Below are 26,780 nucleotides of genomic sequence, written 5' to 3'. Positions count from 1 at the left end.
ACTTTACTATTATCCTGCAGTGCAACATAAAAGTTAACTTGAGATAACTTACAACTTTATAAGTCTTTTTTTGTTGGATCGCTTCTACCTTCTATGCATGCTTATTTGGATAGAAGGTTCTACTAACACCTGAAACACTCAGTTCTGAGGCTAAACTCACCAATTGCATCAATTTGAAATATGCTTAAAAACAAACAGAAGTGCATTAAGGGCGGCGAGGTCAGCTAAGTGGTAGCGTAGCGTTTTTATGACAGATCCCCAACCGATTGGCTCCATTTTAGCATTGGCCTTTAAAACCGCACTCATTAAAATCTGCTTTATTTAAATGCATTTGATAAGAAATGTCATTCACACGAGCGTTTTCCTGTGTCATCGCAGCAGTCCCACGTTTAAATGTGAATCTCTATAAATGTTGCGGTAAATAGTCCGTGCGTCGTCAATTTAGCACCACACACATTGACCTTCGTTTGTGCGGTCATTACACAACACAGAGTTCAATCATTGATGAAATACAATTCAGGCATTTTTATGGAGGTCAAAACATTTTTTAATTAAAAAAAAAACCCCGAACATCTCATTCGTAAGAACACTAGTCCTCCAATTTGTCCAACTCACATCTCACTTTCACACCAACACGCACACATTCAGTCACTCCGACAACGTGATGGACACCGACTGCACCTTCGGAACAAAAACATGTCGACTGATTAGACATTATTAATCAACACATCCTAGATTTATACAATCCAGTGTAGCATGGGTACATACAGATTTGTTTTCAACTTAAAAGGACTATACTGGTGATCGTGTCTGTTTTTAGCCCATTGATCAATAATGCAAACCATGTCCTAAGAGAACCACAGGACTTCATTCAAATGAAGTTTATTAAGAAAACCAACTCTGTAAACTAGCCAAGAATAATTTTCTGCCTTAAAACTTATAATCCCCCCCCCCCAAAAAAGCAGCTACTGGCATGATGGAAACCAACGGCTGCCTAAAAATGAGATTTGCAGTAATGGAAAGAATTAATGATTTGTACTTTGTACTAAAACATGCAAAACCACAAGTACAGTCCTTAAAAAAAAAGAGTTTACAAAGACCCTCATTGCAATGAAGGTTATTCTGCATTTAAGCAGCACACAGGGATGTGAGCAAAACAAACTGAGGGCAAATTATTATTATGTGAAGCAACAGCTCATCTCTATTTACAAATGAATCAGAGAAACGGCAATTTCTCCTCTACAAAGAAGCAATCACATCCCTGAGTACAGTGTTTGTTATTCCCATCATTTCGATTCACTGCTGTGGATCCGTTATCATCGTGAAGTCCTTTCCGCTCGGCTCCAAGTTGATCACAATAGTGCCGCGCGGCACCAATTCACAGTTTTCTCTGACCCAAAGTCACAAAGAAAAAGGCTCACATTGAACATTAAAGAAACCGTAAGCAGCGGTCATAATGCTGCAATCCGGGCACAACAAAGTACCACGAGTACGTTTGGAGACTTGCAGAGTGACATTAAGGAAATAACAGCCAAACAGCCGCCCCGCGTCGTGTACAGTCAAGGACTCGTTTCATCCGTTCCCTCACAGTGGCACATGGAGCAGCATGCCAGTGTTGGCCCATATTTCTAGAATACATCATTATTTCCTTATTAACAAAACTTAGCCGCCCCCTCCTGTTAGTGTGGAGCCACTTCCTCCGCCTTCTCCTCCTCCTCGTCCTCCACGTCTTTGTCTTTGCTCTTTTTGCGTTTCTTCTTCTTGTGTTTGTGTTTGTGCTCCTTTTGTTCCCCTTCCTTGGCCTGGGCGCTGTGCTTCTTGTGCTTCTTGTGTTTTTTGTGTTTCTTGTGTTTCTTCTTCTTCTTGTCCGCCGCGGTGGTGGCGGTGGCCGCCGAGCCGCTGTTGTTGCTCTGGGTGGGGCTGGAGGGTTGGCTGCCGGACAGGCTGGCGCTGCCGCTCCTTCCTCTCTCCGTCTCAGAGCCTTCGCCTTCGCTGTAGTCGGGCACAAAGGCCGCCTCGTCTGTCTCGCGGCCGAGGTCAGAACACAACCGCTGCCTCCTGGGCTCCAGGATACGACCCTCCTCTCGCCCTCCTCTGCCTTCGGCGGCTCTCTCTTCCTTCCCCGTCGCTCCTCGCCCCTCATCTCTTCCTCCGCCTCTCCCCTCCTCTCTTGCTGCAGCTCTCCCTTCGTCTCGACCTCCTCCTCCTCCTCCTCCTCTCCCCTCCTCCCTAACAAGTTTGATTCTGGTTGGTTTGTCGGAATTGGTCGGCGCTGCCCTGCTGCCTTTGCCCTCTTCCCTCGGTGCTCTCCCTTTCCTCTCTTCCCTCGCCGGTCCTCGCCTCTCCTCCCTTGGAGCGTCCCGGGCTTCACCCCTAACAGGTTTAGCGGCTTCAGTCGGCGCTTCTCTGCTTCGGACCCTTAGCGGCACCGGTGAGGGCTCTTTGGGTGCACTAAGTCCGTTTTCTTGGCCTTCATCATCATCCTCTCTTTCCCACTTGGAGCGAGGAGGAGGCTGAATGAGCGGCACCTCAATGGCCGCTGTGGATTCTGGGCTGATGCTCGCGCTGCGGCCGCGGCTGTTCACGGGGCTCGATGGGAGCTGCTCTGCCGGTTTGGAGGACACGCTCTTCTGATCTTTGTCCGAGTCACGCTTTGTGTCTTGAGATGACCTAGTGCGGAAGGAAAAAACAGACATGTTTAAAAGAGTAATGTAACGATTAAGCGCTTCACTCCCGCAACGCTGACAGACTCAGGATGGAGAGAAAAGTATCACCGATGATGCGACAGAACCAGAAAGATCACCTTTTTTACTCCACACATTCTTCTTCCTTGTAAAAACCTGCCGCCTACTTTATTGACAAAGCAACTGCTGACAGTTCATCTTGAATTTGGGGTGTTTCATGCTAGTAGCAAGCTAAAGTGACCTCGAGCTACAGGGGCCTGGTATGCTCACGTCATGCTCAGCCCAGACGTTTTCCATTTTCAGACTTCAAGACGTGATCCCCAACTGACGGGACTCGAGGGACAACACTTAATGGGTAATGTATTAGGTAATGACTTTGAGCAGCTCCCTCTGGAGCAACAAAAGGCGTTACACAATTGGTGTAAAATTGGTTAAGTTTCCCTTTTGGGTAATCAAGGAACATAATTTGCTTATGTAAAATCAATTATCTAAACACACTGGCTGGGTATACAAAAACACTTTCTAGGACTACAAGTAATGATTTTTTTTTCCATTATAAAAAAAATTGGCAATTTATTTATTTGATTAATGGATTGGACTATAAAATGTCAAATGAAAAATGACAAACATCCCATAAGATGTCTTTAATTTGCTTGTTTGCACTCGCTTAAATTGCTTTTCTCTAAAGCTATTCAACAGAAAAACGTTTGTCCTTTTATCGTTGTTGATCAATTTCCTTTCAATTAACAAACTAATTGTTTGAAATGTGCCGCTGAAGCTTATTAAGTCAAGGGAACACCCAACTAAAAAGTAACTGCCTCTTATACATCACGAGTTGGTCTTAATATATCAATTAGTTACCCGCTAACCATTTCTAATGACCAATTAGAGGCAATGCCAATTCAAGTATGAATTGGTAAGTAACTCAAAGCTACTGTACATCAACGTGGATTCTATTATTGTCATGAGGGAAGTAAAAGACAACGGACTCACCTGGTGGAGCTCACAGTGTGGCTGGTCAAGGCCTTCCGGCTGATCCTAAGTTTGCTCTTCGCAACGGGCTCCTCGCCATCTTTCACTGCTGGAAGAGAAGGAACGGGCAGGGAACTGGCTTAATCAATGCTTAATTAAATGGCACGAGGCAAGAATCTAAGTTATTATCTCTTCAGACACGCGCGCACACACAAAGACATTTAAATTACCTTCTCTGTGAGAAGCAGCTGGTTTCTCTCCTGAGGGAGCACTCCTCTCTGTTCTGTCCTTGGACACACTCCTGGGAAATAAGAATAAGATATAATTACACGTATTAACAACTGTGTTTACAGAACCACTATATCTATCATGACATGGATGGTGGTTTAACAAAGGGCCGAGTAATAAATGTACTCCACCTGTTGGATTTAGCAGATCGTTCTGACCCTTCGCCTCTCTCCTTGGATGATATGCTTGGCTTCTCCTGAGGGTCGGTCGAGCTCCTGGAGACGGATGTCTTCTCTGCGATGGTCATTTTATCCAGAGAGACAGACCTCCCGCCCGCACTGGAGGACTTTCGCTCCGTCCTCACCGACCTCTCTTCGTCGAGGTCTCTCTCCACTGTAACTGCTATTTTCTGTGAGCTGGAGATCCTGTCCCTTTCCCTGTCCCTGTCGGACGACGACGTTCCTCTCTCGGACGACGACGTTCCCCTCTCGGACGACGACGCCGTGCCCCTGTCGGACGTGCCCCTGTCGGACGACGCCGTTCCCCTGTCGGACGTTCCCCTGTCGGACGACGCCGTTCCCCTGTCGGCCGTTCCCCTGTCGGACGACGCCATTCCCCTGTCGGCCGTTCCCCTGTCGGACGTTCCCCTGTCGGACGACGCCGTTCCCCTGTCGGACGTTCCCCTGTCGGACGACGCCGTTCCCCTGTCGGACGTTCCCCTGTCGGACGACGCCGTTCCCCTGTCGGACGTTCCCCTGTCGGACGACGCCGTGCCCCTGTCGGACGTTCCCCTGTCGGACGACGCCGTTCCCCTGTCGGACGACGCCGTGCCCCTGTCGGACGACGCCGTGCCCCTGTCGGACGACGCCGTTCCCCTGTCGGACGACGCCGTGCCCCTGTCGGACGACGCCGTGCCCCTGTCGGACGACGCCGTGCCCCTGTCGGACGACGCCGTGCCCCTGTCGGACGACGCCGTGCCCCTGTCGGACGACGCCGTGCCCCTGTCGGACGACGCCGTGCCCCTGTCGGATCCTGAAGCTCTGTCCCGCTCTCTGTCCGGTCCTGAGCTTCTACTCTGATCTCTGTCTGAACCCTGCAGTCTGTCTCCAGCGCTTCCTGGTCTCTCTCTGCCGACTCCCCTCTCCGAAGATGCCGAGCGCTCCTTTCTAACAGCGCTTTCTGCTGCACTGCTGGGCCGGTCTCCTTCAGAGAGGTTAGCAGCCGCTGATCGGTCTGAGGTGGAGGTCGTCTTCTCAGAACCAGACGGTACCCTGTCTGTGGCTACGTTCTCGGTGCTGCCTTTCCTCCCCAGGTCTCTGTTCAACTTGATCCTCCTCTGGGTCAGTGGCTTCACCTGAATATGGACAAAAGCACAAATAAAATGTTACAATGGGTTCAATCAGATGACACAGAACTTATAATACAACAAAATAAACTAACTGTTCTGGTTATTGACTAGTGATTATGATTTTAGAAATTACCAACACAATTATATTAGGTTGAAAAGAAGCCTTTGTAAAACCACAAATCCTTATATCCCATTGTTTGGGGGCTACAGAAGCAACAAACCCACCTGGAGGTCCATTAGGGGTCTGATGGATCCTCGATCCGCTTCTCCCCGGCCCATATCACGGCTCCCTGGTAGGGGAAGAAGACCCGGCCTGTCAGAGGGGGGTGGGAGTCTGTGGAGCGGGAGCTGATGAGACATGTGAGAGTGGGAAAGGACATCACTTCCGATGCCGAGCCCATCTATTCTTCTCAGCTTTCCGGGAGGGGGTCCGAGTAAAGAGCGGCCCTCTTCTCCCATCCTCCTCCGACTGTCGGGGGAGGGAGGTCTGTGGAGGAGTGGGAGTCCGTGTGAATGGGGGGTGGGAAGGAGACCACCGCTCTGTGGAAGATCTCTTCTCCCCCGGATGTCGTGGCCTTGGCGAGGGCCGTCGTGAAGAGAGGGGTGGTGTAGAGGAAGGCTCTGGCAGGACAGTGGAGGGGTCTTAAGCAGGGCTGGTCTCACTGCAGAGCTTTTACCCTTTTCTTTTTTAGGGATAGAGTTGGATGCATCTTCTGATTTGGTTTTAACGGTCTTTAACGGCTTTGTGCCAGAGGAGGAGGAGGATGAGGAGTCTTTTTTGGTCGCCACAGAGTCTCCCGGCTTTTTCTTCCCTTTGTCACTCTTTACCTTCACGCTCTCCGTCTTAACTTTAGCTTTTACCTTTTGGCCCTTGTCCTTCTTAGTCCTATCAGACGGAGTCTTCGATGTTGACTTGGTTGAGGGTTTAACGGGTGCAGAAGAGCTTTTAGAAGTTGGAGCTTTTGAGGAAGCAGATCCAACTGAAGTCTTGGAGGACATGGGAGGCGTCTTAACCAGTGACGGGATTTCGTCCATTGGTTCGTCTCTGACAGGGGTCGCATCACCTCTGTCTACTGAATGCGATGCCTCCGAATCGTCCCCAGTCCTCCTCTTTTTTACTTTCTTTGTCTTCAGGAGTTTAGCGCTGGACTTATTCCCTGATGAGGAAGAGGATGGAGGATGGTTAGAGGGAGCACCCCTCTCTTCTCGTCCTCTTCTTCCTCTCCCTTGGGGGGAGTAATTTCTAGATAATGGGGACATTCTGTCCCTCTCCCTGTCTCTGCTACCACGACCTCTGTGATGCATTGAGGGGTGCTGGTTGTCGTAGTCTTTGTAGAACTGGTTGTACCAGTCTGCATACTCCTTCTCCCACTGCCGATACCGTTCTCTTTCCCAGCGCTCATTGCCTCCAGGACTAGGACCCTTCAGTTCATACGGTGGGAGCTCCCGAGGAGGCGGCTTTCGTTGACCAGGGCTGCGGGGCCGGAAGCCACCGGGCCCGGGGGAGCGAGACCGTGACCTATACGGTCCCGCTGCTCCTTCTGCTCCCTCCCAGCCTCCTGGTCGGTAAGGGGGAGGAGAACGTGGCGAGCCAGAACGACGGTACCCATAAGACCTTGAACGGGAACGGGACCTTGACCGCGATCTTCCATAACTGCGCCCATTGCGTCTAGAATAAGGTGAGCGGGGGTAAGACCGTCCATGGGAGCGTGAACGGGATCGACTGGGAGAATAAGAGTAAGACCTGGATCTTGATCTCGAGCGAGAGTAAGGAGAGCGGCTGAATGGAGAGCGACTGTACGAACGGGATCTAGAGAAGGTTTAGAAGACCAAAAGGAAAGATTGGATTAGGAAAATTGTAACAAATGGCTTTATGGATTATGTATATGTCATTATATAGTAAAAACTAAAATCCATTTTGATGTGTCTTAATGAGGTTACCTTGAATATGATGGTCTTCGTCTCTTTGGTGCATTTCTGTACTTCATAAGCTCTTTGTGGAAATCTTTAGTAAATTCATCCAGTTTGGATGTAACTCTGTGGATAAGAAGACAAAAACACTGAAACTACTAAAAGCTGCTCCGGTGTGAAACCTCTATAGTCTTATATCACTGAATTATCACGAGTGATGGAAATGTTATTCATGTCACGTTAGAAATTGGTAGCTGCTGTAGCAGTTTTAAGAACCAAAAGGAAACCACTCACGTGTCTTGTTGGTGGTGCCGCTGTCTGTAGAAATCTTCCTTAGAGAGGTTGGGCTGACCGAGGGGGGGCAAAGAGATAAGAGGGGGCTGGGACCCAGGGGCAACCCAGGGTGGGTTGAGCCCTGGTGGTCCGGGACCATAAAGAGGCTGGGGTTGGTAACCGATGACGGGAGGGAGAAGGCCTGGGCCAGAGGTGTACGGAGGGGGATAGGACTGGGGTGGGGGCGGGTACATGGACGGAGCCGGGTACACCTGAGGGACGTGTGCAGGAGGTGGAGGTGTCTGGAGGTGACTGGAAGGATGGTCTCCTCTTCCTCTGAAAAACCTGGTACAAAGGGAGGGACATAAACCATTGTGAGACTGACACACAATGACACAAGCTTTTAATTGATCAGATAGCCCCACGGACAGGTCTTACCTCTCCCAGGGTCTGCTGCTGCTGCCGCCGCCGCCGCCGCTGCTGCTGCCACCGCCTCCTCCTCCTCCTCCTCCTCCTCCTCCTCCAGCACCTCTGTGAGCGTGGTGTGGTCGTGACTGGTGGCCTAATAGAACAGAGTTTGATAGTTGCAGAATGTCGTTCCATCGAGCTCACTTAGTCTCCTTAAATTATTTAAATTGACCCTCTTACCTGGTGGATGAGGCGGCCGTAAAGGTGGTGGGTGGCCCAAAAGAGATAAATGGTAGTTCTGTGAGAGAAATCACAGTGAGAATATAGTTACCTCCAAGAGAAATTACAGTTTATTGTGTTTAAGGAAGCACAAGAATGTGCTGAGACTAGACTAAAGCAGGCAGGTTCCCAGTTCAACTTGGCACAAACCAATTAAACCTCTTTTCAACAAATGTTACAGCCATGGGGAAATGAGGTTTGCCTTTTGGTAAAATAGCCTTCATGCTCCCAATTCTGATCCAAAAGTGGATTATCAATATACCAATACATGCTTGTCAAGAAGATATTAGTCTACTTAAATGTAGAGGTACGGAACGACATCACTAATGTGAAAGCAGCGTGGAAGGGAGGTAATTGTACTCTGCCACGATATGAATTAAACTAGGTAATGTGAAAACGCCTTGATTCAGATGTTCAAGGCGGCTTCATCTGTGATCCACTTACTGAGGTTCCTGAAGAGTCCGGTGTCACAGTAGGTTCTGGATTGGTCTCACTAAAACATAAAACGAGACACTTATGAGTAAAAATGGCTTTTCATTTCAAACGTCACTTCTTGAGACTGCATCTTAAGACTAAGCTTACTCCGGTGGGGGTGATTCCCCATGGCTGGCGGAGTGCATAGGAGAATGGTGGTCCACAACAGGCGCAGGGGCTGGTGAATCTTCTCGTTCTTCAACGGCAGCAGCATGAGGAGGGGTAGGAGCCGAAGTAGCAGCCGGAGTAGGTGCAGGAGTAGGAGCGGGAACGGGAGCGGGTGCAGGAACGGGATCAGTGGGCGGGACCGGTACTTGAGGGGCAGTGGAGGGTGCGCTTGTAGAAGGAGGGTGCGTGATATTGGCCAGCAGTGGGTCCTGCTGTCTTGAGTGCAGTGGCCTGACCAGCTGAGGGCGCGGTGGTGGCGGGGCTGAGTTTTGTACCTGCTTGCGAACATGTTTGGTGTATCCCGTCTCATTTTTAAAGTTGTTCACAGCCTGCATGAAGAGAAACTTGTTTTTAAAAAAAAAAGACACTGCCGCCCTAATTTTGCGTTGAGTTTAAGTACCAAAACATGCAACACATCATGTTTCACATTTGAAGGGGGTTACCTGTCGAAGAAACTTGTTGGCGATGAGGTTATCAGGTGAAACGTCGGACTGTTTGCATGTGAAGCAGGTGTGCTCCTCTGAGTCCAACAAGGCAGTCCTTATACCTGAAAACAAACCGTCCTTAATTAGACAAAAGCTAAATTGTTAAACAGACAAACAAAAAACTCAATCAAGGGCTTTAGACTTATGATAATGTAAATTGTTTATGAAAATAACCTCAACTGGCCTAGTAACCATATATTTGAGGGCATTATTTTCTAAGAGGGAATTTCAACTTCCCTGAATTTGAGTGTGAAATCATTTCATGACACTGTGGACCATAAAGAAATAGTTTCAACGACTACTCAAGGAGAAGCATGGCCCTGGTGCAGCACTACTCTACTGGGGCCACTGTTGATTAAATGGGCATTTTTGCTAAGTACCCAGTGGATTTTTTCCCTAAACGTCTAAGCAAAATTAACACTTTAAAAACACGTGACGGGGCCAAAATATCACTAAAATATTTAACATTTTTGCTTGGCAAAGCCTTGTTTTGAATTCTTACTTTTAGTCCCGTCCAAATTAATATTTTGATCACAAGAACTCACACTCATCGCAGTAACTGTTTCCACAGCAGGGTATAACAACGGCATCCGTCATCAGATCATTGCAAATCGGACACAAGAGTTCATCGGGGATCGGGTCCGTCTCGTCCTCAGACGATGACTGGTCATGTGGCACAAACGGAGGGCGCTCCTTCTTTCCTTGTGCATAGGCCTCCCTATATTAAGAGATTTGTTTTGGTTTTTAGTTTTGAGAACTGTTACTAGCAACAAAAAGGGGTCATTGTGGACAAAAAAATATGTGTTATGACAAAGACAAATATCGCAAAACTTAATGTGCCACAGGAGAATATTTAACATTTAGTATTCGTGGATGTCCTTGGACGAAACGTACGCATCTATAGCAGGTATCGCATATTCTCCAGTGCTGGTTAACATGGCTCCCTTGGTGCCAGGCTCTGCCTTCACCATGAAGCTCTGAGGAATGCCCTTGCTTATCCTCACTGGCTTTGAATCCACACTTTTATCCTGGATCTAAAAAGGAAAACATTTAAATTAAATAAATCATCTAAAATCACTGCAACATAGTAAAAGATAATCACAGAATAATCACAGACTATGAGGAAAAATGACATGATAATTACCATCAGTAAGGGGCATTGCCTAATGTAGTGACCAGCCTTTCCACAACGAAAGCAGGTATAGTGAGCAGGAGGAGGTCCAACTGCCTTCTTGGAGTAACTATAGAGACAAGTTCAATACATTTCTTAGAATTATATGCGGCAAGAGAAGGCTGTTGTTTAGTACACTGCTTCAAGAAGCACAGACCAAAAGTCTGACTTTAATCAAGTAAAAGAAAACTGTTTGTACTAACTGTATTGGGTCATATTCATGATTGGACTGAGATATCATGGCTTTAATCTTGTCCTCCTCTGATGCATTAGCGTCAACCAGGTTAGCAGTCTAAAACACAAAATGGAGGGAGAAAAAAAAAACATGAAAAGGAGGGCGTCAGCCACACAAGATCAAAGGAAACATCTATTCAACTTCAGCAATATTTTCTGAAGTACAGCCAGCGTGGACAGAAACTGTACCTTGGCGAGTTGGGCAAGTGACATAGATGGAGAAGAGTCAGTCTGTAGGAGAATCAGAGTACAGATATTAAAGGTTTTAACATAATGACTAATAGACACACAGTGGAAGATAAGAGCCCAGATAGTCCCCACCACATCCGTGTCCAGTCCCTTAGTCTCCATCTAAGTCAAGATTAAAGTCTTCGTTGAGGACCGAGAGCACGAAATGATGCAGGTATGTGAAAATCCAGACATGGTTTATTTGGCTTGTGCACAATGCTCATCCCTCTACAGACAGCTTTGAGTCATGACAAAAAACAATGTTGTGAAAGCCTTACCTAAGGTTGTATCTAGTCAGAGCCATTTATATGGAGATCTAAATTAATTGGAGAAAATATAGCTTTTCCAATCATAGGATGGTTACCAGATGAGAAGACTTTTGAAAAGAAAAGCTAAAATAATGTAAATTCACTGGCCAGGTGAAATAAAACTATTACAGCTCATATAAAAATGAAACTTTTTTGCATTTAGTTTCATAAAGACTTACAGGCGCCAACATATCCTGAAAAATCTAAATGAAAAACATGTACGATTGTCACTGTATGGAAACCTTTGACAACTTCAACACAGCTTAACTGCAAAAAAAATAAGCTCAAATCAAATTTAACAAGTACGGTAAACTTGTACTCTGACATATTTACAAGTCTAGACCTGCATATACTCTGAGTCCTTAAGTTATTGCTATGGTAATGTACACGAGCATCTGCTTAAACAATTTGAACCGCCTTCACTATTTGGGCACAGTCAGCAAATTCAAGAAGTACACTACTAGCACATCCGTCAGTAGAAACTCTAAAGCTTCCGCTACGGTGGGCAGAGGGTGATTTTCTCAAAGAAATACTTGACGTTTAATTTGAGCATGCAGTTTCTCCTTCACCAGGCCACAGTGGTTTAGGTTTTTTGCACCAACTTGTCAAAAGAGGTTGTCATAGATGTTACGCGCTTTCATCAAATCCAATTTAAGCCTGCTTTCTGGAAACTAATGAGCTTGCAGGGAGTTGTGCCAAGCTGTTTCAATACGAAATGCAAACACTGTAAAGTGTCAAATGTTTAGAGCTGATTAGACCCAAATGTAGAAATGTTTCTTGAAATAAAGTGCCTGATGAAGGAACTACCACGAGTGGTCAAGTGTTCCTTCAAAGTGTTCCCTAAAAAACAGCTCCTACACCTCGTGCGTGAAGGGCGAAAGCAAGCGGAGTGATGTTTCTAATGCAGGTCAGGAGTCAATGAGCCATGAGAATAAAGTCTCACGCACGGACAGAAAAGGTCATCCTTTACAACGACAAACAAAATGGCCGCACTGCCTATTTCTGAGGGACATTTTCTTTGGGTGAATAAACAAGTGGGCAGGGTGGGTTGTCCATCATGATATGCGGGGCTCAGAGGAAAGACTGGGTATTGCAGAATGCTGTGGAGGGAACACACAGGGATCTGGTGCAAGTGGTTCTGACACTGAACCACTGAACAACTTTATTGACAGGTTCTGCAGCTTACAGCTTACAGGACACACTACACCAGAATACTTCTCACTGCAGCAGCCATGGAAGGCCTCCAGAGATTGACAAGGTATTTACTTTACTGTCAAAGTACTTTGTGATCATGTCACAGCAATAGAAGTCAGTGTCCAAGGGACAGCATCTCGCGTATCAAAACTAGGTTCTTACGGATGCCCCAAACCACAGATGTGAAAAATACACTTTAGACTAGTACCTGCTTCTTTGTAAGACAGGCTGAATTAATTCAAAGCTTTGAACTCAGCAGAATGAAATCTTAGAGCCTTCGGGGTTCAAAGGTTATGTGCAGACCATACTCAATGCAGAATAGAACAGCTTCATGTTGCAATTGCACAGGACAAAAAAAAGACATTGGCAAATATTACTGAACAAGTTTAAGTATATTAAAGATTAGCAGGGTGAGATTTCAAAATAAAAACACTGGTGAGTCTCTCCCACTCACACAACTTTAGTATTGTAATTGTAATCAAAGTTAATTACAATCCATCTCAGCCACACTTTACTTCATTGGGTTCTTAAACCACAGAGAATATTTTCACAGAAAATAAAATGACAATGGATTACCAGTACAAAAATACCATATTTTTTCTTTTACAAACCCCTTTAAAATACATTTTTCCTGGCCTGGGACAGGCAACAATACCATTTCAATATGAAATACAATCAGTAACAGTTTACGTAATTTCTCAATCCATTATAAAGTGGCAACAGTTCAACAAGTTCAGAACATTAAAAAACAAAAAAGGTGGCTAGTCTGTTGTTTCTCATTTTAACCTCAGCTCATTCAGCAATTTTAAACTTTAATCTGCTTATTTCAAAACAGAAACCCAGTGTTTTCAGAGAGAAACAACAAACTGTTAACTGTGGTGACTGCAGGAAACCCTCCCAACAAGACATCAAATAACACATAGAGGTTGAGATCTCAACACAAATGTAGCCAACACACAGTGAACATAGGATACACACAACTCAATCATTGCTGACATAATGTTCTCAAGAAAAGGTGACTAAAGCCAGAAAGAGGGGGAGAGGGAGAGAGGTGAGAGGAGGAGAGTGTGTTGATTTTTGGTTTGTTTTACATACGGGTCTAGAAGATCCCACCACAGCTGTGTCAGAACGATCTCTGCAGAAATGAAGGAAAAAAACCCACATCAGTTGTTGACAAAACTCAAGAGCAGACTTAAAACCGAGTCCAGAGCCAAGATGGCTGCATTCACACCAGGTCAGGCAGTGCAACGTAAACGCCAGTCGTCCCTTTCATGTAAATGGGGTTAGCGCATGTTGGCTACAGCAGGGAATGCTGAAAAAAAGTGCTGAAGTTAAAGAATTACATTTTGTAATTTGGTTTCTCTGCAGTGATTCAGGGCTGTACAACACAGCTGTAAAGGCGAAAGAGACGCAAGATGAGGTACAGTTGCCCGGTGTGAATGCAGCCCAACTGTTTATAGGAAGACCTGCGATACAGGAAATGTAGTGTAGGCTTATATTTCATTTTTAAATATTAGCAACGGCACTGTTTAACTGTGATTCTAGTAACAATTTTGTATTTTTGGTATACTTACACAATGAACGTCCTGCCAGCAGGTTTTACTCCTCCAAGTGGAGTACGGCGGACGATCACAGACGAGTGTTTCGGGATGTGGATTTCATCATCGGTGTATTCTACAAAAAATGACACAAATTATATTTCGGAAATAAAACATTGTTCACTAGAATATGTCAAAAAATACCAAGTCAAGCATTTATGTACACAAAGTGTCTTAATAAACCACATTAGACGTAACGTTTATATTACATAGGAGCCCAAAACAAAGTCATGAATTACTTGGTACATTGGGTAGATGATACAAACAATATTACAATATTAGTAGCTTGACCTTTGAAAATAAGTGGTATAGAACATAAATGGTGGTTTTGAGCTATAAAAAAGGGGGATCCATTTGTAAAATGTTATTTATCTTTAAATAATTTTAATGGAAATATGTATCATTAGGTGATATAATTGTTCTTTAATTGTAATCCCAATTATTGAGGAGTTTGGGGCTTATTTACATATTCGATTGACCTCGTCATTAATCAAGAAAAGGAGTGGACTGATCATAAACAAAGACAATAGTCCTTTCAGGCCTTAAGTGGCGCATCACAATAAATAGCATAAACATATGGCATGACATTTTACTTCTGTCCTTATGTTTAGACAGAAGAAATGACCACCTGCTATCTATCCACTGTTGGATAAATATGACACATTAAATCGTGACAGCTGATCACATACCTTCTCGAGTCTGCGCATTGGTGATCTGCAGGTCGCAGTCTGTGGCCTTGAGGCGCTCTCGGCCCATAATCTGCTTTTTAAGCTCGTTCAGGGTGATATGGAGCCCATCGAAAGTGACAGTGTTGTAGTCCAGTTTGGAAGAGAATTTATAGTGAACACACGACATTTTAACAGGTCTAAGCACTTAAGTCAATCAAGCACAAGAAGAAAAAAAAACACAGGCCTGGTATGATAAAATGAAACAGCGTCAACACTGAACACAGCTAAATCTGGTGACTTTAATGTGTAAACTTTCGTTATATTCGCTGAAACACTGTGGACAAGAGATGGGTGTAGGGAAAAGGGTTCAGCTCACAGAATGGCGAAGAGTCCTTGTTATTGCCAACAAAAAATGACCGAGACGTGAGGCCAGAGCGCCATTGAGCGGCGTCGTGTGCCTCGTCAGTTCTTTAGAGTCCGATTAAACATAACAGGGTGCGTCCAAGAGAGTCCATCCGAAACAAAGTAAATCTAGAGTGAGGCCAAGTCCGCAATGAACAGTCTTTTCAGTGGAAAGCCGGTAGCTAACAGCGGGCCAGGGGTTTCCAGAGCATCAGTCCTTGGATGTTTTTCTTGTTTGGTTCAGTTGTTTATTCGCCAAGACAAAAAACCCGACCCAAGCTCCACGAAAGGTCCACAAAACGACGTGAAATCTTCCGCAGCGAGTCCACAAATGTTACGTTTACCGCCGAGAGACCTCGAAGGAAACCGAAATATACTGTTTAAATGGAAAATTAGCTAGTTAGCTAACAGCAAGGCGAGCATGCTACACCTCGAGATTAGCTAACGTTACTCAACACAACATGAAACTACCAAAAGCTAACGGCTAACGTTAACGGTTTAACGGCGCTAAGCTAACAGTGTTGCCTAAATTTCGCTGTCGAATGACGTCACCAACGCTGCAGTTAGGTCGTCGGGACGCAGTGGTTCCTCTTCGTTAAACTGCCTTTTTCCATCACGTGAAGTCGAAAGTAGAGTATCCGCGTTAATCTTCAATTTAAATCCATAAAATCCATTTCGATGATCCAAACTGCTTCTTTCCTCGCCGTTTCATCAAAATGGCGCAGAACGGAACCGGAAGCGTCCGTGATTCTTCTTCCGAAGACTAATGCGTGAAGACGAGAGGTTTCCCTTCGGTCTGCTTCAAAATGGAAGCGCACTTCGGTCCAAATGGCTTTGGTCGGTAGTCCGTATCTGTGAGCAAACCATGACCCATTAGTTTGAATATAAAAGATTAAAATAAAAAATAAAAAACAAATATATATATACATAAATATGTAGTTGTATAAAAGTCCCTGAAATAAACAAATTTGGAATTAAAAAGCAAACGGCCCCGAAATAAATCAAAGTACAATTGCATTATTCTTTATTATAGATAGATTTAGATAAAACAAATCTATTTATTTAACTATACTGACTCATATATCTAAATATATGTATTGCCTATGTAATTTATGACATGGCCTTAGGTATTTATTTCATAGACAAATGGATGCATTTTGTATTATTGCCACCTAATAGCGTGTCGTTGTACAAGCGAACCTATGCTTGCCTTTTATTTTAGCGTTAGAGGCAAACAGGTTCCAAAGTGGATGGCAACAGTCTTGTTTTCCTGATAGTCTTTGGCTGTTTAATTGCGTTGTCTTGGAGCAGTATACATGGATTTATATTATTCCTCCAGAACGATATATACATATTTATTACTACATCCATGCACACCAATTGTAGACGTGAGTTGACGTCAGTATAGGTAGCGTGGCCGAGCGGTCTAAGGCGCTGGATTAAGGCTCCAGTCTCCTCGGAGGCGTGGGTTCGAATCCCACCGCTGCCATGATTTTGTCGTTGTACATATTAATACCATATACAGAAGAAATAAACACCGAACAAACATTCAGAAGTCCCTACTCAAAGTCGAAGCATTTCCACAACCCTCATAATTTGCTTGTATGGTTAGTGAATGATGTCACATGTATTAATTAACAAGCAATAATTTGCTGCACTAATCAAACATTTTCTTTACTTTTCTTCATACATTTAAATAAGAAATGTGCCATGTTAGCCGTGTATATGGACAAACCCACATGTAATTATCTCCTAAATTCTGCAACTTCAGCTTCTCTCAGTTCACTGTTTCGTTCCAGTCTTACTGGGGTTTATAAACCCCATTTTCTGTCCCTGCAGACACCGTTCTGCCAAGCACCAAATGGAAAAAAAGACGTTATCGACTAAACATAACAGTGACTAATCTGTTTTTCTCTCTCCATATTTAAACAGACTGGAAGACTTGCCTTGCTATCGGTTTTCAGACATAGGCCGAGCAGTCATAGGTGCTGGATTAAGGCTCCAGTCTCTTCGGGGTTATGGGTAAAATCCCACCGCTGCCAGTTGTATTTATGAAGTAATAATAAAAAGCAACACCAGGACGTTGAGTCATACATAAAAGATAAATACAATTTTTTACACTGTGAAATAATGAATGAATATGACCTCATGTGAGGTGGTGTGTCGCAACAGGTGACACGGTGCATTGGTGATGGTGTTGATTTTCTTGTGTGGTCGGTACGTGATGTGAGCGTACTCATCAAAACCGTCTTGAATGGCCGCCTGCGTGATGCTGCTGCTGCCATAGTAACGCATCAGTCTGCCTGCTGCTGTCATGCTGTCCTATCATCATCTCTAACAACGCTTACTCATGCACGTTCACACACAAAGTCTTCCTGCTTTTCACCACAGGGAGTTGGGGGGAGAGGGGTCAATTTTACTTTGATTGCTTGTTTTTATATTTGTACTTTGCATGGACATTTCTTTCTGTGCCCACTTATGCAAAGAGAAGACATTTGAATATTCTCTTTCACAGATTCTCCTCCCGCGATGTGCACACAAAAACAACAACACTCGTCCTCAAACCACACGTAGTTCTCCCGCCGAGCACATTTTGAGTTAACTCATGAACTTTATTTGTAAACAGAGACTCGGTGGCAAAGTCAATTAGGTTCCCTTTGTTACACTTTGTGTTCTCATTATGCAACACACACATCAAACAGACACAGCGAGAGACCGATTGAGAGGGATCTAATGCATTTAATGGGGTTTCGATTTAGAGTTTAGGTCCACAAAAACGAGGACAGGAAATGGACATCGTTAGTTATGTCATTCCCAGGTATTTGTGTGTGTGTGTGTGTGTGTGTGCGTGTGTGTGGTCTTTTTTTTTCGATGTTTCTATGTTCATTGTCTACGTGAACCTCTCCTCCTTCCTGTCTCTCTCTGCATGACTGTCCTTCTCAAACACACATTGCTATAATTGTACACACACTCATTCGCACACACGGATATACTGTAGATATAGTTACTGTAATAGCATAGCAAGCTGACGTACAAAGAGCATACAAATATGCATTTTTTTCAACAATATTTTAAGGTTTTGGACTGTTGGTCAGACAAAACAATCCTTCTGGAGACGTCAAACTTGGCGCTGGGAAACTGTGGTTGTGATTCTTTCTTTTTGTCATTTATTTTCTGACAGATCAGTCCGTGCAGGCCTTTTCCGGTCTCCAAAGTCTTCCCTTCCTTTTTCTTCACTTTTACCACGTAATGTTCTCCTCTCACAGCAGGTCCTCTTCTGTTTTACATCCTCCACTTCCCCTCTCCTCAGACAGGCGTGGTCCTCCTGTTGGCAGCGCAGTTTCCCGACAGCATCTCTGTGTTGTTGTGAGCTGCTGCCGGAGCTAAATCACCCACAGCCATGTCAATCTTATCGTCCTTGAGGGCCGAGGTCAAGGTGTAGAGCATGAACTCCGAGCCCACTGTCCCCGGCGGTGGCAAACCCGCCATGGCTTTGGATTCAGCTGAGATGGACGGCTCTCGGTCTCGCGCCAAGGATGCTCGAAAGGTGTGCGAGACCGAGTCCGCTGCACTGTGGTTGCTCCTGCAGCTGTATTGCCGCGAGCGGTTGTGGTAGTAGCGGTTGCGGTAGTAAGACGAGCTGCGAGAGATGGGCGGTTTATTGAGGGACGGCCGGCCTTTAGTGCGCAGCTGTCTGTGTTTTTCTATGAACACGTGCACTGCAAGGACGCCCACCATCTCAGCCAGCACGAAGGACAGAGCGCCGAAATAAAAAGACCAGCCGTAGGAGTAGCTCTTCTTGTTGTCGCTCTGGCTGGGGTCGCCTGAGTTGGCTGATATGTACACAATGATGCCAATAATGTTACTGAGACCTGGAAGAGTTTAGAGATAAAGAGGGTCACATGTATGGTCCATACTGTCAATGCATGCATGCACATTAGACTTGTGTGTGTGTGTGTGTGCGTGCGGGTGTGTTTCTGACCTGCAGAGACAAAGAGTATACCCGCGCTTAAGATGACGTTGTAACGTGACTTGTAGAACTCGCTGGCAGCCACACATACGCCTCCGAGGAATAACAGTCCCACACTGAGGATGGGGAAGAGGCTGGAGGCTCGTACGGCGCCTGGGGAGAGGAGAATGGGGGTACATGCAGCATTTGAAAAACTGGAGACTTCCACGACAGCTGTTGGATGTTGGATCTCGCGGTTACACGTGCACATTGGTTACCCACGTAGTAAGTACTCCGCAGCATCCTGCTCATAGTCGGCATCTTCAGCAAAGTGATCAATGTCTTTGCAAACGCCCCGAAAAGTCCCTGCAGAAAAAGACAAAAGACAAATAAATACATTGCAGAACATAATTTGATAACTCTGTATCACGCTATAACATAACATACATACAAATGTTTTTTAACCCTCTAACAATGACTTGCATAATGCTGAATGTGATGCTGACCACTGTATTGATATTTCTTCTGCTTTTATACATGCATAAGCTAATTTTGACATTTATCTCATCTCAATTTCTGTTCACTGGGGAGTCCAATTAAGAGTTAACATGCCTTTGTGTCTGAAAAAACCTGATTTAATCAAAATCAACAACTCCGCACATATTAAACTAATGATCAGAGGATGATTTTATATGAGAACTCACACGATAGATCGGACACTGAACGTGTTCAATAAAACAGTCGGAGGCATTTGAACTGACCGACGTTCACGTTTCACTTTCCAAGAGACTGGAGGGACCTCACATTATTAGTGTTGATGGTGCACTTATTTACTCATTGGCCTTGGAGCACTTCCAGGTAATTATGTCAAAAGACAACAAGGAGCCCCAAGTCAGCTGACCTGAGGGACCTGGAGGGAGAATAAGAGGTCAGGGGGTCAGGCCCGACCCCTTTATGGCTTTCCAGACTGCCATGACTCCTTTTTGATTCCTGGTTGAACCTTGCTCCAGGAACCCAGTGCAGATGGTTCTATCTCTACATAAATGGAGGAACGAATCCAGCCAGAACTACCCAAGTTCTAAAGAGAACCCTTCATCTAATATACAAACCCACAACCCTCAACAGAGGGTCTATCCAGAACCTCTGACCTTCTATTGATGCTAAAAAAAAAAATGTTAAAGATTAAAAACAATGTTGTAATGTACCAAAAACCATTTTGTGTCCCCTGGGTTTTCATCCAAAACACACCTGGGGTTCCTCAAGAAATGTTTAAAGAACCTGGGACTGATGTGGGGCAGCACAACCTTTACATGCCTGGCTCACAATCACATTCATTGTGTTTGCTTCAAACAAACCTTGAACAACTCTTTCTTCCAACAAAGGGTTATTTGGATGAAAAGGGTTTTTTAAGGGCAACCTTTTGCCAACACTATGAGCAGCCAAAGCCTTGTAGTGGGAACACAGCAGTAAAGAACTCTAGAAAAAAAAACCCTTTCTTTAAATAAAGCTATTTCAAAAGCGACTGTTTCTGTGCAGGACATCACCCTTTTCACACCTTTTGGAAACCTTATTTCTAAGTATGACTTCTGTACTTTAACTCCTCTGAAGAGCCAAAAAAAAAAGTCAGCTGCACTCATCCTCCCTCATCCCAGTAACCTCTGGCCCAGCAGTGCCTTTCAGCATTTGTTCACGTGGGGGAGGTATTGATAATTATGTCCCTGCATGCTGCTCCGATTGACCAGTATTGACGATGGGACTCGGTCGCCATGGTTACCGAAAGAAAACTCATTCAGAGGGCTACAACTCGGGCCGTCGGTGATCAGCAATTTATTCAAATTATTGTCAGGAGACAAAGGGAGAGATGAGGTAACATGTTGTTTTTCACATTTCACCCTTCACTCTCAGGAAGAATAGATATTCTCTGAGCACTTTTATGATGCGGCGTGTTTATCTGCCGGCTTAGTGCCATTAGTCTTTATTCAAACAGATGCTTTAGAGGACAATTTTGTTGTTGCTCGACATGGAAATATCTCCGAGAGCTCCCATTAGTAGTTTAAAGTTTATGGCGCTGGGTTTCACAAGTGCACACAGCCACGCATCGGGGCTGCTGTCCTTGTGCGTTTGTTATTTGTTTCAATGTCTTTGTTATGCCTGTCATGTCACTATTTATTGTTGTAGTGTGTCATCCTGTAAAAAAAAAAAAAAAGAAAAAATACACTCTGCAGCCTCGTCCTATAATTAGTTATAATACACAAAGAGCCTTCAGCTTCCCGTCTCTCTGTCTGCCTGCTTCTGGCTCGCGGTGGCACAAACTGAAGGACACACACACACACACACACACACAGGACTGTAAAAGCATTGATGTCCTCTGCATGCTTTGTTACCTTCCCATTAAACCATTTTGGGGTTTGGGGACGGTGGGGCAGCATGCAGGGGCCGAGAGAGAGAGAGAGAGATGAGTATTTCCATTTCATTCAGGAAATTAGCAAATCAAGTGCAACCGGAGGATATAGGATAATGAATAATTCAAAATGTCATTTCCATCCATCACACATCCAAGACTTGAACTCTCCTTCCCTCCTCAAGGTGTACAGCAATCTAAATCCAACCATGAATCCACTTGAGAACATGTGATGTGTTGGAGGAGAGCACATTTTCTCTGAAGACTGTCAGCGCCGAACAAAAGAGTTGGAGGTTTTCATCAGGCAGAGAGATAAAAATAAAGACTAAGACTCAAATGTATTTTTAACTGACTGTTTTAGGCTCAAAAGGCTGGTTGATAAAAGCTCAAAGATTGTGGAACAAACTCCAACTCAGCATCAGTGGTTTTATCATTTGGTTGGACGTCAATTCAAGTTTCTTATTGACTTGGTTTTATCCCTTGTGTAGATCATTTGTAAGTAATGAAATAGATAAATACATAAAAGTCAGTGGTTACTCAAATTATGTTAGTTTCGTAGTTACTTCAGAGGTCAAGATTTTACATATGACATTATATATGATGAGCTCATTTTGATGTAATGTAAAACAACATAAAACAACAATCAAATGATTTATATTGTCGCACGTCAAATAATAATCATAATATTTAAATAATGCTATTCTGCTTTTACTCTTTATACTTTAAGTACATTTTAACAATATTACAATAAGTACTTGAAAACTTTCCCTCGTAAATAAGTTTACATTGTGATATTGGTTGAACACTTCCTCCACTGCTAAATGATGTTGAGTAATGTTATTATTTTAATTCTGCAAGATCTCAGACAGAGTTGTGTAGATATGAATACGGTGAATGATTGAAATTAAGATGTATCTGCTGTATATACTCATGTATAATGTAGGCTACTATACCTATAAAGCGTATAACCCAATATAGAGACTTGATGTACATTTTCTCTAAGTGACTTTGCACCATGGACCTACAGTGTATCTGTTACTTCATATCAAGTAGTTCCCTACACACTACTTGACACATTCATATGTGATGATATATTAATATACGACAATAATACTGCTGTATCCAAAAGTTTTGCTGTGAGTTTGCCCCTGCGCAAAACTTGTGAAGGAGTGTGTGTGTGTGTGTGTGTGTGTGTGTGTGTGTGTGTGTGTGTGTGTGTGTGTGTGTGTGTGTGTGTGTGTGTGTGTGTCTTACCCTCCGTGCAGCAGGTCCTCCACAGTCCGGAGTGGGTCAGCACCTCCTCGTTCTTGCGGACGGTCTCGTTGTCGTTCAGGTTCTTGGAGCGGCACATCCCGCGGGAGTACAGCCAGTAGTCCGTGCCCACCGCGATGGTCATGAGGCTGAAGGCGCAGAAAGCCCCCGCCGTGGTCAGCAGCATCATCACGCCGCGGTTACACAGCCTCATGTCGGCCTCGCCTCCTCCTTTTCCACCTCCTCCTCCTCTTCCTCCTCCTCCACAGCGAGGGGTCCTCCAGCGGACGGAGACCGGCGGCGTTTAGAAACTGTGAAAAACTTTCCCCCGGTGTCTTCTTTTTGCGTGGATCCCTTCGGCTGAAGGAAACTCACATTGTGTGCACATCTTCTGCAACCTCTGCTGGAGGCCCGCCCGTGTAGTTGGACAACTGTGCAGGATCCCCCCCCCTCTCACATGCACGAGACTACACGTCCACTGAGGTGGGAAGTTTTGTCACAAGTAGAGGTGAAGAATTAGAGATGAAACACAAGCCCAGGGACGAAAAGTGGGGGAAAAAAATAAAAACAAATCCTCGATTAAAAAATGAATAAAAAAAGTTGTTGGGACAAGAAGCAGCAGCAGCGCTTCTCTGGACACCATCTAGTTTGTTGGAGCTCGACTGTGTGTCGCTAACTGCGGGATGATCCCGCCCTCCTGTGTGTGTGTGTGTGTGTGTGTGTGTGTGTGTTTTCCCGTCGCTGAGCATTATGGAGCAACCTGTAGTCTGAAGTTCAGCACCATGGACAGTGAACAAATGTGAGTTTTCAGAAGTACAGAAAACTTTACTTTCTTCGTTTATAAGACATGAGCTATAGTTACACCGGTTGGTTAAATCATGCTTTCTATAGTAATGATAGTTTAATGAAGAAAGCCTCATAACGTATAGTACATTATATGCACTAATCCAATGTATAATCCCTAAATATTGAAAATGATCGACAACCAATTGAAACTATTTCCAATGTCCACAATGAGCTAACACACTTAATAAGTCAAGTGTCTTTATTTCAAAGAGTGACGTCTTTCCTTTTACTGCATCATCTTTGGTTGAAGATTAGCCACAATAATTATGTGAAATAATAACATCTAAATACTGTCTTTGCCAGACAATGGATAATAATAATATTGCTGAGATAATAGCTATATATAACATCTAATAAGTCACGATAATGTGTGTTAGCTGATCAATGAGGCTGCCTTCCTTGGTACATGTAAATGAGTTTTATAAGACGTTGGACACACTTTTACAACATTTTGAAAACTTTAAATCAGGTACAGCCACGACATTATATTCTGAGGAGCTTTTGATTGATATCCCAGCGGTTTACTCATTACATGGTCTTTATATTAACATCACCACCTGCTGCACACGCACCAGTAAATGGGAGAGAAGCTGCCTGAAGAGAGTCATCCACGATCCTCCATGTGAATAAAAGAGTTAATGACCATATGAATATTAAAGGCTTTGAATTTAAAGTGAGCATCTGTGAAGAAGCCAAAGCAATCAGCATCAACAGAAAAGATGGTTGAAGAGGAAAAATATTGGAATGCAGCTCACCGACACACACACACACACAAACCGACACACACACACACAAAAAAAAAACCATAACCAATTTTAAACGCTGATTAAAACCAATGAGAACAATATTCTTCTGAATAGTTGCTGAAGTCAATTATTAGGCAAAAATGTCAAACATTAATGGCAAACTGCTTTTAACCACTGTTGATTTGCTGCTAAAGGAAATATATATATATATATATTCCTATTTTTTTCTACATCGATCGATACATACATGCTTCATACAGACCCAGGCACATGAACCAGAAGGTGCTCAAACTGTCAGACCCTGGTGCAGTAAAATTCAAGTTTTTCTAGAGGAACACTGATGTTCAGAAAGAATCCAAACCCAAAATGAAAGCTCCTCGGAGCCGATTTGATGATGCAAAAGTGTTGCGTAATCTGTTATGTACGGTCGAGTAAAACACAAGAGCCACAGTTACTGAAATGGTATAATGATAATTCACTTTAATGGAGGTATCATACTGAAAGTGTCTTTCACGCGCAGGTAAATATGGCGCATGCAACACGTATACTGTCCTGTTACACAATTTTTCCAGGTTGCTTTATAAAAGTTCCCCTCTTCCCCTCAACCCCTTCTTCTTTTCCAGCCTTTTGCATAGTAAACAGTTTATTCTTCCCTCCTTTGCCCTCCCCCTCTTGTATTACATCTCTCATTTTCCATTAATTTTCCTCCTTAAATTGTAGAAGTGACTGTGAGTTGGGGGACAGAGGAAGAAGAGGAGGACAAAGGGAGATATAAAAATGGGGAAACAAAGTAAAAAGTGACAGCTGAGTGTCGGCAGAGATAAAGAGCAGAGAGAAAAGTGAGATGGGGCTGTGAAGAATAGTATAGAAGTGTATTATAACATGACAACCACTTCTACCTCTAGATCCCATTCCTATTTACACATACACTGAAACACAAGTCATACAGAATTATTACATCTACTTTATATATTCATTTCACAGAATCTCATATTTTCGTGTAAAGGATAGTGAAACAGTGTTTGCACCACACTTTGTAAAGCAAACTCTTTAGCATATTTCGACATTATTAGAGACACAGCATTCGAAGTAGAAACAAAAAAAGAGCATGGGTATTTCAAAACTGACTTGCATCGATAAATTCAAGACACCAGAGGTTGTTCTTCCCCCTCCTCCATGATGTCAAACGCAAATCTTAAGGGAACTACTGTACCAACAAATATGGCATGCATAGAGGAGCTGCACCACAAAGACTGTAAAGGCCTACACAGCACTAAACCACTGCGTACACAGTGCCATAGAGAAAGAGATTAAGCAAGAGAAAAAGACTGAGACATTTTTAAATATCGCTGCCAAACAGGCATTTGGGAGGGGGGGGGGATTTCTCTTCTTATTATTATTTTTTTTGCATCAATTCGGAAGACAAGACGTGCTTAAGACTAAGTTCAGGTTTAACTCAGACTTGAGGTTTTAAATCAGGGCTTTCAAAAACCTTCCGAACCTCCGAACCGCGGCCTGCACAGATGTGTGTGTGTGTGTGTGTGTGGGCATGTATGACATATTGATCATGGAATGTTCATGACGCAATGTTTACAGGCCGAAAAGAATCAAGTAAACAAATGCACACGGTTGTTGATCGATAAGAGCACATACACACAGTTACACTTTCACTATGACTCTGTATTGACCTGCTCACCACGAGGACCGGCTAATACTACACATGGCTGGAGGTTTTTCTGGGGAGGCTGGCCCGTGTGGCGACGCGGTTACTGGTCAAAACTCAGTCCCCAGTGTGACCAAACCAGCAGCGAGAGCCATTGTGGTGGTTTGTAATTATTGTCCAGTTAAGGTGCTGGTGTGGGTGGAGCCTCAGCGGCGGTGCGATGAGATGCTGGATGAGTCCTTGAATGGCCGCGTCACCGGGCGGTACAGGATTGGAGTAAAGTCTCGTTTGGGGCTGCGTCTAACCGACGAGAACTCGTCAGACTTGTATGATGAATTCGGGGTTGGTGTAAGAGAAGCCCTGAAACTCGTTCTGGTCCAGGTTCATGATGAAGAGCTTGTCTGTGGGCGTCAGCTCCACCGCCATCTTGGTGAACTCCTTGTCGAAGTTGCCGACGTCGCGGCGAGATTTCTGCGAAAGAGAGAGAGAGAGAGAGAAAGAAGAAGAAGGAGAAAGAGAGAACGTGAACTTAACTAAATTAAGTTAGTGAATTTGTACGGCGTTTTAAAAAAAAAAAGGGGAAGTTTAGAAGGAAGAATGTTGATAACAAGCAAAATGCACAACTCTCCCATAGAGGCACAAAGATGGAGGATGGAGAAGGAGGGAAGGGAGGATTTATAGTTGCAGCACAGAAAGACAATCTGCAGAGGTGGGACGAAGTCTTTGTCTTCCGAGTCGACTCAAGTCCCAAGTCAAAGTCCTAATTGTTGTGTAAATCGTCATCTTATTGTGATTTTAAAATCTGTAAGCAGTGAGAACTGTACAATAAAAACAAATAAAATATTACTTTCAAAATGGGCATTTATTACTTTCAAGAAAAAGCTAAATGAC

At 44.2% G+C, this 26,780-nt stretch overlaps 3 protein-coding genes and 1 non-coding gene across 7 annotated transcripts in view; 1 reads left to right on the top strand and 3 right to left on the bottom strand.

Moving 5' to 3' along the window:
• Positions 1–529: 529 nt before the first annotated feature.
• LOC137792801 (E3 ubiquitin-protein ligase RBBP6-like) lies at positions 530–15,774 on the bottom strand. Of its 3 annotated transcripts, none has more exons than XM_068588519.1 (20): positions 14,653–15,774; positions 13,940–14,039; positions 13,461–13,500; positions 10,825–10,866; positions 10,605–10,693; positions 10,375–10,471; positions 10,125–10,264; positions 9,776–9,948; positions 9,189–9,292; positions 8,686–9,074; positions 8,548–8,596; positions 8,065–8,122; positions 7,855–7,978; positions 7,438–7,761; positions 7,174–7,269; positions 5,458–7,042; positions 4,076–5,238; positions 3,887–3,957; positions 3,678–3,765; positions 530–2,670 (listed from the first exon to the last, which is right to left on the bottom strand). In XM_068588519.1, the coding sequence occupies exons 1-20, from the start codon at positions 14,816–14,818 to the stop codon at positions 1,680–1,682; spliced, it is 5,889 nt and encodes a 1,962-aa protein (XP_068444620.1). In that variant the 5' UTR covers positions 14,819–15,774; the 3' UTR covers positions 530–1,679. The 3 variants fall into 3 exon arrangements, with proteins under 3 accessions (XP_068444620.1, XP_068444621.1, XP_068444622.1); XM_068588520.1 differs by having other exon boundaries at positions 3,678–3,762; XM_068588521.1 differs by lacking the exons at positions 13,461–13,500; positions 13,940–14,039; positions 14,653–15,774 and adding an exon at positions 12,574–13,375.
• Positions 15,775–16,440: 666 nt separating this feature from the next.
• On the top strand, positions 16,441–16,522 carry trnal-aag (transfer RNA leucine (anticodon AAG)). The gene has a single exon. It is a non-coding gene; the product is annotated as a tRNA-Leu (tRNA).
• Positions 16,523–17,852: 1,330 nt separating this feature from the next.
• cacng3a (calcium channel, voltage-dependent, gamma subunit 3a) lies at positions 17,853–22,863 on the bottom strand. The gene is made up of 4 exons (XM_068589386.1): positions 22,638–22,863; positions 19,265–19,348; positions 19,016–19,156; positions 17,853–18,905 (listed from the first exon to the last, which is right to left on the bottom strand). Exons 1-4 carry the CDS (start codon positions 22,846–22,848, stop codon positions 18,340–18,342), a joined length of 1,002 nt encoding a protein of 333 aa, XP_068445487.1. The 5' UTR covers positions 22,849–22,863; the 3' UTR covers positions 17,853–18,339.
• Positions 22,864–24,681: 1,818 nt separating this feature from the next.
• LOC137793296 (protein kinase C beta type) overlaps positions 24,682–26,780 on the bottom strand; it is a 28,915-nt gene continuing 26,816 nt past the window's right edge. Inside the window, exon 17 of one of the 2 annotated variants that reach the window (XM_068589385.1) lies at positions 24,682–26,360. In XM_068589385.1, coding sequence (XP_068445486.1) covers positions 26,208–26,360 — 153 coding nt within the window. In that variant the 3' untranslated portion in view covers positions 24,682–26,207. The remainder of the gene's footprint in view (positions 26,361–26,780) is intronic. The other variant, XR_011078202.1, reaches the window with a different exon arrangement.

Source organism: Clinocottus analis, unplaced genomic scaffold, assembly GCF_023055335.1.
Source record: "Clinocottus analis isolate CAN_PGR_092001 unplaced genomic scaffold, fCliAna1.0.p SCAF_22, whole genome shotgun sequence".
In the NCBI taxonomy this organism is placed as follows: Eukaryota; Metazoa; Chordata; class Actinopteri; order Perciformes; family Cottidae; genus Clinocottus; species Clinocottus analis.
The sequence above is the reverse complement of the archived record's forward strand: the minus strand, read 5'-3'. Positions and strand labels throughout refer to the sequence as shown.